The 14217-nt window shown below is 39.2% G+C and overlaps 1 protein-coding gene across 7 annotated transcripts in view; it reads left to right on the top strand.

The window, feature by feature from the left end:
- Positions 1–13039, top strand: part of TRIM33 (tripartite motif containing 33) — a 63866-nt gene extending 50827 nt beyond the window's left edge. For 5 of the 7 annotated variants that reach the window (XM_035121655.2, XM_060277159.1, XM_035121653.2 and 2 more), the window contains 5 exons: positions 1212–1335; positions 3830–3904; positions 4267–4419; positions 7124–7174; positions 7257–13039. In XM_035121655.2, coding sequence (XP_034977546.2) covers positions 1212–1335; positions 3830–3904; positions 4267–4419; positions 7124–7174; positions 7257–7469 — 616 coding nt within the window. In that variant the 3' untranslated portion in view covers positions 7470–13039. The remainder of the gene's footprint in view (positions 1–1211; positions 1336–3829; positions 3905–4266; positions 4420–7123; positions 7175–7256) is intronic. The other 2 variants (XM_035121656.2, XM_060277161.1) reach the window with 1 other exon arrangement.
- The last annotated feature ends 1178 nt before the right edge of the window (positions 13040–14217 follow it).

Here is a 14217-nt window from a genome sequence, read left to right as displayed (position 1 = left end):
TATGCACCACTTGTTTGTGGCATCTGGGCTGGGCCAAGCAGGCATGGTTCTGGGTTAGTAAGGAGGACAGGTATGGATTAATAATAATAATAATAATTTATTATTTATACCCCGCCCATCTGGCTGGGTTTCCCCAGCCACTCTGGGCGGCTTCCAACCGAATATTAAAAACAGTACAGCATCAAACATTAAAAACTTCCCTAAACAGGGCCGCCTTCAGTTGCCTTCTGAAAGTAGAATATTTATTTATTGCCTTGACATCTGCTGGGAGGGCGTTCCACAGGGCGGGTGCCACTACCGAGAAGGCCCTCTGTCTGGTTCCCTGTACGGAGAGATCTGTTTCTAGCTTTCACAGGAGGCAGCAGTGGGATCCACCTGGATTGGGCTTGGAACCTGCCGGTAAAAGAGCAAGTCACTGCATAGCTTCCAAGTCTCCCGTTTCCCCCGGGAAATCCCAGTTTTTCCAGCTGTTCCTAGCTGAAAAAACTGGTGTTTTTTTTTTGTTTCCCCCCCGGTTTATTCTGGCGCAGTGGCCATTTTGGAACTGGGTGGAGCATGCTCAGAAGCGACTTTTGATGCTGCTCTGCCCAGTTCCAAAATGGTTGCAGTGCGACTTCTGGCGCGGCGACCATTTTGGAACTGGGCAAAGCAGCATCAAAAGTCACTTCTGAGCATGCTCCGCCCAGTTCCAAAATGGCGGCAGCGCTACTTCCAGTCTGCTATTTCCGGCCCGGTCCCTTATTTCTCTGACAGCAACTTGGCAGGTATGAGTCACTGTCTTTCCCTACCTATCAGCTCCTACCAGTTGGAGGCATTTTGTAGGGCAACCAGTGGGCTGTGTAATTTCTGGGGGCAGGAAGGATTGGCAGCGCTTTTGTCCTCTGCACACGGATCAAGGCAAGGTTAAATGTCAGTGTTAGACAAGAATTGGAACCTGTTCACTCTAGAGCCTTTGGGCTCCATAAAACTTTCCCATTGGCTTCAATACCTGAACATGCCAGGTCTTCCCAGTACCCCTTTCCTATTTCTTGGTGGTGGAATAATGTAATCCCTGCCTGGAAAATGTGCAAACAGGACAACCATATAGGACCACCTGTGCATAATATAATTTATTCTAGTTAAAAAAAAAGGGTTTTCTACCTGTCGATTTTTCAGTACACTAGTACCAAAAAAAATCCTGAATTTCTTAACTATATTTTCCCCATTTTTAGTGGAGACTGGATATGTACATTTTGCCGTGATCTTAGCAAACCCGAAGTGGAATATGACTGTGACAACTTGCAACATAGTAAGAAGGGGAAAACTGCACAAGGTTTGAGTCCTGTGGACCAAAGGGTAGGTTACGGATAATACATTAATCTTGTTTTGGAACTGTTCTTAACTAAATGCTCTTGGCTTTTCTTCTGCTGTGGTCTCTTGACTTAGTTTAAACTTTCATTTACATGGGTAACTTTATATCTATATTTTAATTAGTAAGTAGGTGCATGTTTCTATAGCAGGGCTAGAAATGAAATTATTATTATTGGAGATAGTCCAGTTTTTAAATGGCAGTTGGTTTTAATATTTATGGTTATATTGGGGGTCTACTCTAATTGTTTGAGCTTTTGCATCATGAACAAGAGATCAGAAATCTAGAATACTAGACTCCAAATAATCCAGATGACTAGAATGGATTGAAAATCTTGTATTTTCACTTGGAGAAAAGGTTTTTTCCTAGAATTGACTTTTGTTTCCATGCTGATTGATTGATTGATTGATTGAACGAACCTACTGGCTTCCTTCAGGGCAAAGCTTTCCTATGATGGCTTACAAAAGATCGCTACTTTCACTTGCATAGGATAATTTAGCTTCAGTGCTCTTCCAAATGATTTATAGTACAATCCTCTTGCAATGCTTCTAGTCTGTGCTCCTCATGATCTTCCTTTTTACCCCTTCACCTGTGATCCAAAGAGCTGTCCCTTTCGACCTGTATAGTTCCCACCTTGGCTTCAGCTCCCTCCTTAGATGGCCCCTTTGTCTCGGTCTGTGAAACATGTGCTCTAATGATGAAAAGATTTGGGAATTTTCAACATTTCCTTTTAGGTACAATTAGACTGTCTTTATTTTCTGTTATCCAAAGCCGTTCACATCTCTATGATAGCCAGTAATTCAGCATGTAATGGAACCATAGAATTGTAGAGTTGGAAGGGACCCCAATGGAGCTAGATCTAAGCACAATGAAGCGGTTGCTTCTCTCTCTATCTGTAGGTTTCAGTAATGGCAGTTGGTGGCTGTAGAGATGCTCACAGCTGGTGCTGTATCCTCTGGTTTTGGCAATTTGTAGCAGCTAGAATGCTTATGGTTTGATTTTCATTGATGCTATGTTTCATTGATAGCTGTTTTCATGGTTTTTGTACCTTTTTTTGGGGGGGGGGGTAGAAAGCAGGTATAGAAATTGTAAAATAAATAAAATAATCACTCTATAAACAGGAAATAGTTTTGCCACCTGTGACAATGGCTTTTTTTCCTAAAAGTTTTTGACATCCATGGTCTTGAACAACTGGTTTAGTTTTCTCCATAGAATTAACTGAAATGGGATTAGCAAAGTACAACCTGAGAAGAGCATGCAACAGAAGGTTGTGACACCTTCTCACAAGTCAAGGTGCAGTCTGTGAAACAGTTTCCCATAAAAAAACAAAACCCCAGAGCCAAAGCTGTCAAGGGGATTTTGTCTTAAGAAAGGCTTAAGCAGTTGATTTTTTTTTAACTTAAAGTTGGTTGGATGCATGATGAAGGTTTCTAAAATTATGACTAGGAGGAGAGGAAAAAAAATAGAAAAATGATTCACTCAAACCCAGAACTTGATGTCATTGAATGTCATTGATAAATCTAAGGTATTTAATAACATAAAACAATGTGTAGTAGGTTCAGGATGGGCAGAATACTACAGGCAGTGCCTTAGATGTTGCACTGGGTGTTGTGAATAGCATACGCAACTTTTTAGAAAGAATTACATTTTTTGGATGATAGATCTGTCAGTGGCTCTTAGCTAGGAAGGATGCTTCTACATTCTGAGGCAGTAAATAACCTGAGCACTAGCTTTGTGGAGGTGAAAAGGGGGTGGCTTGTTTTTAAACCGGGAAGGGTGGGGTATAAATAAAAAAATATTATTATTATTATTACATGGTGCTTGGATTGTGTGCTTCCCTGAAGTATCAGGCTAGTTAGTAGCTCAAGAGCCTGTTCTAATGTAGTGGGCTCTTTTTGTTGCTTAGAATATATTCTTCATGCTGTATCAAATGGCTGTCAAAACTTCTCGCAGCTCCAAAGGTTTTGGCATGTAGTACTACCAACATGAGGTTTTGGCATGTAGTACTACCAACATGAGTCTGACCAAACTGCGGGAGGCGGTGCAAGACACGAGTGCCTGGCGTGCTATGGTCCATGGGGTCACGAAGAGTCGGACACGACTAAACGACTAAACAACAACAACTGCTGGTTCAGGAAACAAATCCAAAACCCCCTTTGGCACATGGAATTAGTAGCCTGGTTCTTTGAATCTTAACCACAGGCTACACTTGTTCCAGGTAGTCCTGCTGAAGTTAGTGAGACTACTGCAGAGTAGGAGGTTTATTTGTTTCAGTTGTTGGGCTTTGAGAATCATTTATATACTTGAATATTCCCCTGTAACTTATACATTAACTGAAGTGCTGCCTTTTGGAATTATTTCTTTATTTCTTTTGGAAGATCTCTTGTAAACAGTTCAATAGGTTTTATTACAATCAAGTAATATATAAGCAAACAAACAAACAAATAATAAAAGAATATTTACTGTTTTTTTCTCTGCAAGAAATGTGAGCGCCTCCTGCTTTACTTGTATTGCCATGAGCTGAGCATTGAATTCCAAGAGCCAGTCCCAGCCTCGGTGAGTGACCTAATGCATATTACCAGGGCAATGATAGAATGTGAAATAACCAGCATTTGACAGACAAAACTGTCATAATGAAACTCGGACTAAAATCAGTGTGACTATTATTTTGTTGGTCAGTCTTTTGAGTAGTTTTATCTGTTCACAAAGTTGTTTGGATGAAGATAGTCGACTGAACCAGAGAGCTCATGATGGCTACTATTTTTTTTTAATCACAAGTTTTCTCAAAAGAAAGAGAGAATGAATCTAGCTCTCTCTCTCTCTCTCGGAATATTTCACTGTTGCATAAATGAAATACCACCACATTGGATATATACTTTACTTTGACTATTGTGACTCCCTCCATCTTTTCTCAACAGATACCAAATTACTATAAAATAATAAAGAAACCAATGGATTTATCTACAGTGAAGAAGAAACTGCAGAAGAAACATTCCCAGCACTACCAGACACCTGAAGATTTTGTGGCAGATGTTCGGCTGATCTTCAAGAACTGTGAAAGGTTTAATGAAGTATGTTAACTTCCAACCTGCAGAATCATTCTGGTTAATATGCGAGTCTCATTCTGCACCTTTTCCATGTAGACTTTAGTTGCAACTGCTGTAGGAGTTATAGACTTGTGGCTCATTTATGTAGGGCTCCCACTGTGTAGGTTGTATGTATACATGGTTGGGCACAGAACTGAGTCTTGAGCTCTTCCCCAATTGTGCATAGAACATTTACTGTGAATGGGTTCAAAGCATATAAATGCCTATTCATGTGATCTGTCAACCTACCTTATAGTAGACAGATTACAGAGTGGTGCTTGCTTGCATATTAATGTATGCATATAGGCTTTTTCACAGTTTAAGTTCTGGATAGCACACTCACGTACAGTCTACTCTGTGATCTGTAGACAATTCTTTGGCTTCTCATATTTTTAGATTTCATGTTAGTGAAATTGGTATTTGGATGGCTCAAATTATGTCTGGAAGAGACTAATATCTGTGTATTGTCTAAATATATTGCAAGTTTTGATTGAAGATTGCTTGCGTTTTCTATAGAGCAAATCTCCCTATGCTGGCACATTATTGCCCGAACTGAGCAGACCCAAATGATAAAACTATCCTATCACTTAACGGAATAACTGCAAAGCTTTAAAAGCAGTGGAAAACAAAACAAGTCATTACAACTAGAAGTAATCTTACTTATAAATTAAATCAATTATATCCACTTATATATTATATCCACATAAATTATTTGTGTTTCATTAAAACATAAAGCCTTGTAAGTGAACTTTAAACAGTTTGGGGAAGTGGTGGTGCAGACAAAATAAACCTTAAATAAAAGTTTTGAAAGGTTTAGACATTCATGGCTAGCCATTGATCAGCCAACATAGCTGGATGGAGCTTCCATGTTTAGGAACAGTATATTTTTGAATATCAAAGTCTGAGGATATGCAGCCGAGGAGTGCTGTTGCCTCCATGCCTTACTTGCACCTTAAAACATCTGACTAGCAATTCTTAGGACCAGATACGGACTAGATGGAGAATTTGTCTGATCCTGCAGTGCTGTTCTAAACCTCTTTCAGATATTTTTACACACAAAACCAAATTAGCTTGGGAAGGTAATCTTCTGGGCTTCATTATTTGTTGAGCTGCCAGCTAATGACACGACTTGAGTGCCCATTTTACTGTTGCATATCAGTTCAAAAATCCATTAATATAATATAAATAATACAAAATGTCTATGGTTGTGCATGTCTGGAATGTGGCATTTCATAGATGGTACTTTCTAAAGTACTCTCAGACTGAAGCATCAAGTTATTACACACACATCCTACAAAAATGTGACTTATAAACTACATAATGGGGTAATTCATACAGTAAAAAATAATATAAAAATAATAAAATAATGGATAGGGAAATACATAATATGGACATGGGAGGTCATTTGGGCATAGGAAGATGTTGAAAGATACCCACCTGCTTGTGCAATAGAAATTCACTTGTGCAAGAAGACTTCTGTTTTCTCTTACGTCCAACCTTCTAGAGCAGGAAAGCAGAGGCTGTAAGGGGTGAGGAAAGGAAGGAGAAGCCCAGTTGTGTGAGCAGAATATTTACTCATGCTAAGTTGAATCTCACCCATAGTTTCCAAACTTAAAACTAATCTTTAAGAAACTAAATTTAGAAACTTCTGCGATGTGTGACCATACACTGTTTGTGGACATGAAGGGAATGGGACAGATCTTGATCATGTTCTACAGTTTATAATTTCACTTGTTTCATGGTGCATTCAAGTAGCCTGTGCTTTCTATTTCAAGACATAAGAACAGTGTAAAGCCAAAAAGACTATGAGTCACTACACATGGTAGACTTCTTGAAACCAGTTGGGAATTGACCTTTTTAACTGAGCTAAACAAGTGAGGTGGAAGAGCTGTGTGTCTCAGAGCATACTGATGTTAAGGAATAGTTGAATCATTTGCTATGGAAGGAAAATGCTTCAGCTCTTAAGGCTGAATAGTTACAGCTACAGTAGAAAACTACAGCAATGAATGATGTCTGCCTCTTTTATTGTGGCAGTATGATCTCAAATGATCAGGACTACTTTCTATGTGCGGTTACATTTTGTTTATCAAAAGTAGACAAAGTCCCAACAGAAAAAATATTGCATCACCTAGGGCAGTGGTCTTCAACCCCCGGGCCACGGACCGGTAGCGGTCCATGGATCAATAGGTACCGGGCTGCCCAAGGAACATTAAATACAATTAAATTAAAATTATTAAATCAAAACAATCTAAATAAAATATAAACAATCAACGCCCCCCCCCCAAGCGGGCCGCAGTACAATTATCAAACGTTGACTGGTCTGCGGCGATAAAAAGGTTGGGGAGCACTGACCTAGGGCATTCTTTAGGAGAAATTATCAGGCACTTGGATGAAAGAGATGACTGCTGAACTTCCATGTCACAGTTCTCACATCAGTTTGCTGAATAAATTTTCTGTGAGTCAAACAATACTGGTCTTCTGTGCTTGGTATCAGTTTCTGCAGTAACATAACTTGCTTAGGATTCGTGTACTGCAAATGCAGTAACACCTCATGAAGAGAGTCACCTCTACATCACTGACTTTTAAAAATAAATTGGTATGGTTGACTTTAGTCATCCAATCCTGTGCGGTCTCATGACTTTAGAAGGGATTATAATTTCCTTTTTTTTGACTCTGGTATCCTTTTTAGATGATGAAAGTTGTTCAAGTTTATGCAGAAACACAAGAAATTAATTTTAAGGTAAGCGTTTCAGACCATGCTCACTTGCTGAAGGGATGTGCATTACCAATGGGTGATGTGTTACTATCTTTTTACTTTTCAGGGTGATTCAGAAGTAGCACAGGCAGGGAAGGCAGTTGCGTTATACTTTGAAGATAAACTTACAGAGATCTACCCAGACAGGACCTTCCAGCCTTTACCTGAATTTGAGCAAGAAGAGGACGATGCTGAAATAACAGATGACTCCGATGAAGATTTTATACAGCCGCGTAGAAAACGTCTAAAATCGGATGAGAGACCGGTGCATATAAAGTAACCTGATTAAAACGGACCTAAACTATTGTAAAAAGAAAAACATATTTAAGTGTTCCTGGAATATTATCTTGCCTTCAGTGGCCATCTTATTGAAGCTGATAGTGTTCAGACAGTATTAGAATACAAAAAGCATTTGTACAGAAACATACTTGTCAAAAAAGGGGGGGAAAGCTTTCAACTTCTGTTCCAGTTTTTTTGTTTTTAGTGTTTGAATTTTCATTTTTCACTTGAGAATACTCCCTCATTTCTCAGATGTGTGTGGGATGAATGTTGCTAAAGAAACAAATTTTATATCACAACATTTGTATGAACAGTGAACTCTTGTCACTACTTAGTAACCATTTCTGAAAGACTGGACCAAGGCAGTCATGTTTGCTTCCATGCTAGGCAGCAGTTTAAACTGCAAGAAACCTTCCTCAAGATCCTCTTCATGCAACCTTAGGTGTGAATTGGATTGTTTTTATTCATCGTCTCATCTAAGTGGTATTGCGAGTATCATATTCTGCGTTGGGTCAAATAGCTGGGTTCTGCTTTCTTTTACTGACTGTATAGAAGTATCGTGACTTGATCATTAAAACATTTTGAATTGGAGAATGCAGGAGTGCAAGTTCTTCATATGTGCTTCATTAAGTATGGTTGCAATTAATGCTTTTCGTGGTCTTGAGTGGAAGTCCTATGCACAGAACACTTAAGTGAGTATCCTCTTGGAGTTTATTAATCCTATTTTTCTTCCCTTGAAAGGCAGGATGTTGGCTGCAATACTGGTTATATAGATCCTAATAATATCAGAATTAGACTATGAAGTTAATAGTTGGTGACTGTCCAGTCTTCCCTAATATCAGTTTCTGATAGACCACTATCAGCAAACAGTAACTTTGTCAACTACCAAATGTGTAAAATTTTCTGTATTCACTCTGTCTTATTTGTAAATAGTGGTATTGTAAATCCTTTCAGACAGCAACATTTGCTAGTCTGTTTTTAAGCTAATATGTATTCTTACTAATGTTCCTAATCAAGAACAGATTTGTAATATGTTGTTTATTTCTAAAACTAAGTTCATAGTTTGACGTTCTTTTATTATTCCGTTAGAGCTACTCAGAGTTTTCTTCAGAAGCAGCTTAAATGACATGTGGAAGAAAAGAGTCTATTGAGACAGAGTTAGTTGTGCACCCTTAAAACAGAAAATTTGCATGGACCAGTGTATCAGACAAGTGATTTCTGGGTAGGTGATGAAAATGGGCCAGCCCCAATTGTGATAATCTGCATGTAAGCAAGCTCTTCAGTTCTGCCTCAGTGGAAACATTGAGAGCAGAAATATTGCTGTGTTACTGTAATCTGATGTCGAACAGGTGAAATTCCCTATCTGGTCTGTATTGAACAGCACCAGAGGATACAATTTCAAGCCCTTGTACTTAGGTGATCTTGCGCCCCTGGCAGAACCGTTCAGATTGCGCTCCCTAGCCACGAACAAATTAGCTCTTCTTTCTCCCTCTCCTCCAACCCCAACCCCGCACCCATTCAATTCCTCACACACTTCACCTTGTAATGAATTCCTTTTTGTAATGAATTCTGATTGAAGGAGGACACCAAGATGGGGAAGGCTGGCCTAGGTGACAGTATATAGGAGTCTCCCCACTTACGTGCAGGTTATGTTCCAGGCCCCTGCCTGCATAAGTGAAATTGCATAAAGTGGGGAGCACCCCACTTTAATAGGGAGAAGGGCATGGGCGCCTACTCCTTGAGGCCAAGGTTCCTTCACCCCCCCCTCTAAAAAATTTGAGGAGTCCTCCCGTTAATGAGCATTGTCATTAAATTAGTGTACGTGTGCTCCGTATTATCGATTTTACAGGGCGGTGCTTACCTGCCCCCCCCCACCATATATTTTATTCAAGTTGGCACCCTTGAGGGAGAGTATGTGAAAGGAGAGAGAGAAAGAGAGAAGTGACTCTGGAGTAGGCAGGCTTTGAAGATGGTGACTCTCCCCCGGCGCTCAGAGAGGCCAGGGCGCAGGCAGTGAGGTGGGCCAGGCAGTGTCAGGAGCCGAAGCTGGTGGACTTCCCCGGCCCAGACCCTGGGTGCTCGGGGCATGTGCAGGCTTCCCCGCTCAGTACGCCCTCTTCCCTGCCCTGCCTGGGCTTTGGGCAGGGAGCGCTGGCTGGACAGGGTGCCCAGCGGAAGGTCTCGGCAGCCGATTTTACGTCCCCCCTCGCCTGCGCCCCTGGCAGGGGCCCACCTCACCACCCCCTAACTATGACCTTGTACAGCATATTTTTACACCAGTTTCAAAATGCAGACCATACAATGGTGACCAAAATGTAAATTGCTGTAACACTGAGTAAATTCATCATGGGAAATGGTTCACAGCATATAATGATGAATAGATTCTATTGCACAATGTGTTGTCTCAGTGATGCAGAGAATTTTTAATAAAAATGTGTGTTTTCATTTTCTGTGTGCAGACAGGATGCAACTGGATCTGTAACTGGGGAAAGTAGTTAAAAGATATTTTATGGCTTTGATTCACTTATTTGGGTCATCATTAACATTGCATTTAAAGTAGGAGCATCCAACAGAATTTTTGGATTTACAAGGTGTTTTCCAAAGGTTTTCGTCTAACTAATTCTAAATTGTCTGTATCTGAATATAATTATCATTGCCCTCCTTAATAACTTGGTCGAACATTCCTTTTCCTGATGGAAGGTCAGCTGTAACAGTAGAAGCAGGTCCTAGGATGATGTCTTTTCCATGCATTGAGGGTAACATTGAAACTGGGCTGTCATGTTTTTTCAGTACATTGGGTCACCTACCACAGACACACACAGCACAAAAAATTAAAAGAAAATCTGGGAACAGGATCATGGAGCAAGGAAGTTCTTATGTGGAGAAAGTCGGCACAGATGGGCTTGAATGTTACCATCTATGCTCAGTTGAAGTGATAATATGTAAAAAGTGAGAGCTTGTTCCATCTGTTAATGTGTTGACTTTCTCACAAGCTCCCACAAGTTTAGTAGATGCACTTTTAACTGACATTTTGGTAAAACCGCTGCATGTCAGTAAGGCAGTATAGAGCAAAGTGCTTAATAACGTACACTGTATTTTCTAGTGCCCCAATTTGCAATGAAATATGCACCATGAACCTTAAAATTTATGTATTTTGTAGTTTCCATGGCATCTATATTTTTCCTGTACTTTGAAGAACATTTTGACAACCTGGCTTTCCATATTACCTGAAAGCTGCAATTTTGTCAGCATACTTTCTTTTCAGCTCTCTTAGGCTAATCACCCATATTTCCATGCTACATGTAAAAGTAGAAGACCCGTTCTTTTGAGGAATGTAACTAAACTATATACAGGAACCTGCTTTGTTGGTGCTGGTGGCATTTGGCAATGGTTTGACTTTTTTGCAGTCTTGCAACTTTGCAAAGTTCAGGGCAGATAGAGAATGGAAGTGTTCTGCAGTTGTAAGGATTATTTACAAAAGAATGAATAAATAGCTTTTTTCATACATGTTGGTTTTTCGGTTGCTTTTCCCCTTTGATTATCTGCTTGGAATGTAGTAGATCAGAAAGTTCTACACAAATTTTACAAACCACTAGGATGTATTCCTGAAGGATGTAGGAAGTAATACGTTTCGTGGCCCATTTTTAGATTGTGTACTTTGCTTAGTGTTCGCAAGATTTGTTCAGCCAGAGTAAATTTTCTGCCACCTTGTATGTTTAATGTGCATTCAAGATCAACCTTCATTTGACAGTCCACGGATGTTTGTGCAATAACTGAGCTATACTGGGATTGAGAACACACTTTTGTATCTGGTTTGAAATGGATAGTGGAGCTTCCCTTGCGTGTAATAATGGATTTACCTGTGCTGCATAATTACAATATAACTTAAGTGTATTATGGTCCCAAATGGTCCCAAGATACTCTTGTCACTTAATTTGACTCTTGCGCTCTGATTTTAAATGTTCTTGTAAAATAATAATAATAATAATTCAGATCTCTCCTGTTGGTTGTATATGTTCTGAAAGTTTAAGTTAATCCAAAGAAGAAAAAGGCAGTTTGCTTTGAAACAGGAAGGACGACAAGTATGCAGCATGCTGACTGTGGACTTCTCAATTACCTCAGCAGGTCCCCTGCCATGTAATTACTAGTAATTAGTGTTAGTTTAACCAGCTAAGTATGTTCAGGTCTTACTTAACTGTGCCCTGGAATTAAGTGTCCTACCATATACTATTAAGGCTGAATTACTATCCAAAAAAGGGTGTTTCCCCGCGCTAGCTTTTAAAAGTAGAAATGCTGTTAAATGTAGATAGCCTTTTTTTCATGTGAAAAGATTCCCATTAATACTACTTGATGTGGCATTGACTGTCGGCATACTGAGCACTGGATAGATAAGTGGAATGTTTTATAAACATTTCTGCAAGCCACTGCAACCAACCAATATTTTTTAACAAATCACCCCAATTTGCCGTTCTGTTGTATAACTTAGTTTCCTTTGCCAGTCCTATTGAAGTGTAGGTAATGGCAACAGTATGTTGAAGTTGAGTATGTAATGTACTGGTTGTAGGCTTCTTCTTTTTTCCGTCTTTTCCTCCTTTTCCTAGGAAAAAGCAATAAGACTGCTTTGTCTGTTGCCTCTTTAGCATGGCAGGAATCCTTTTCCTTTGGGTAGTGGTTTTATAGGAGAGTTTGTATGTGTATCACCCAAGTCTAGCTTTTAAAAAAATAATAAAGTGTGCAGTTAATAGTGTGGCATTTTATTTTAAAAATTGGGGAAAAGTTAACATATTTTTTTAAAAAGTAGGTGTTTGAGTAAATAACGGAGGTACTTTTTTAAAAACTTTATATGCCACAAATTTAAATAGACATATTTCAGACTAATGCATAAGACTTGTGATGTCAGATATGGGCATCACTTTTCCTTTCCAAAGTTGCACGTGCAGTAACTCCATCCATTGTAGCTTTTGTGGTTTTTGCCTATTTGTTCCTCTCTCTTCTTTCAAAATGTGTCTGAATCAAAATAGCTTTGATAAATAGCTGTTTTGGTTCTTAACTTAGTAGCTGATTTACAATTTAAAAATGCAGTTTGCCCCTTTCTATTTGAGTACTTTTGAAGCTGAGGAGCTGCTGCTTTCTTTTGACATGATTTGTGACTTTGTACAAAGAAATGCAAACATACAGACCTCTCATTCCCCTTAGTGTGAACATAAATTTCAAAATGGAAGGTGATGCATGTTTGTAAAAGGCCTGCAGATGTTTGGCATTTCTTCAGTTCAAAATACCATTAAAGATGTATATAACAGGTCTATAAAGATTTGTGCAATTTAAAGCCTGTTTAAATTTTATATGTAAACCTACAAATCAAAGGGTTCCATTCCCAATATTATTTCTGGTAATTCATACTGGTACTTTTTGCACATAGTTAATTTTACTGATTCTTCAAAAAAAAGTGCTGTTTCTGTGGTAATGTATTCTCTGAATAATATTTAATTTTTAAAAAACAAGTTAACGTTTCTAATTGTTCAGTTCCTGTGTTTTTTGGCTGGTGTGTAATAAAGGCATTTTTTCCCTTTACATGATTATTTAATACATTTAGCAGCCTGTAAATATTTCTTGTTAAATGCTCTGGAATGTGGTGTAGCAGTTGTACTTAGAACAGTTTTAAAAAGAATTGTTTTGAAAACTACTTTGTTTTGGTTATTTCTATTAAATTAGAAAAGGAAGAATCTTTCAAATGGAGTATTCTTTTGTAAACTGAAAAGCCTTCCCGAAAATATGGACTACTGTTTTGGAGGGTCAGTTACAACATAATTATTGGTATGTATGGAACAGTAAACAAAAACGGGAGTATCTTCAACATTCCTTCAGAAATAATGTTTCCAGTTAAACTATATTCAGAAGACATCTGAGCCTTTTCAAATATCTCAGTATTGAAGGATGTAAAATGAAGTATCTTGAAAGTGCTGTATAAGAGTAAAATCTTTAAAGTAGACAATCCCCCTTTGTGCTTTGATTGCAAATGGGACTGAAGAGAGCTCTTCTGTTATGATCACATGTTGTGTTCCACTGCACAAGTGCCCTCCGCCTACCCTTCACTCACTGTTTTGCATCTGAGTATAAATATGTGGGCCTTGTGTTACAACACAGACTAAAAGCGTGTCATGCACAATTCAGATTATGTACAATCACTGGCAAAGTCTTGAGAGTATAAGAATGGAAAGCAGTTAGAGAAACTAATCAATGTTGTCTCATAATGAAATGCCAAGAACTTGATATGAAAGGTAGTCCGGTTTCTTCCCATAATGCCTCACGGCAATAGTTCTATTTCCTGCTGTGGTACAATCATGCAATTTGGTGACATCCTAAATTGAAGTTCACCCTTAATTTCTTCCTGCCTAGTTCCCAGAGCAGATCTTGGGTTCCCAGAGCAGATCTTGGGTGTCCTTTTCTCATTCAGAACCACCTTAGACCCTCTGGGGCAATAGGGGAAGAGATGAATGTCACTGTTGCTTTTGCTTCTGTTGTGAAGGTAGAATGAGCAGCCAGCTACCGCCTCAGCAATGCCCGATTTACAGGAGTTGAAGTCAGCGCTCTATTTTAGCCACTTGTGAAAGAGTGAGCAGTCCCATTCTGCCAATTGAGTCTTCCGTGGAGGCAAGGGAAGCCCAGACTGTCCTTGGTGATAGATCCACCTCAGGGTCTGGATTTCTGTCAGGTGCAGGCAGACCTGTTGAAAGTGGTGGATGAGGTGC

The sequence above is a fragment of the Zootoca vivipara genome, chromosome 7 (genome assembly GCF_963506605.1).
Source record: "Zootoca vivipara chromosome 7, rZooViv1.1, whole genome shotgun sequence".
In the NCBI taxonomy this organism is placed as follows: domain Eukaryota; kingdom Metazoa; phylum Chordata; class Lepidosauria; order Squamata; family Lacertidae; genus Zootoca; species Zootoca vivipara.
The sequence above is the reverse complement of the archived record's forward strand: the minus strand, read 5'-3'. Positions and strand labels throughout refer to the sequence as shown.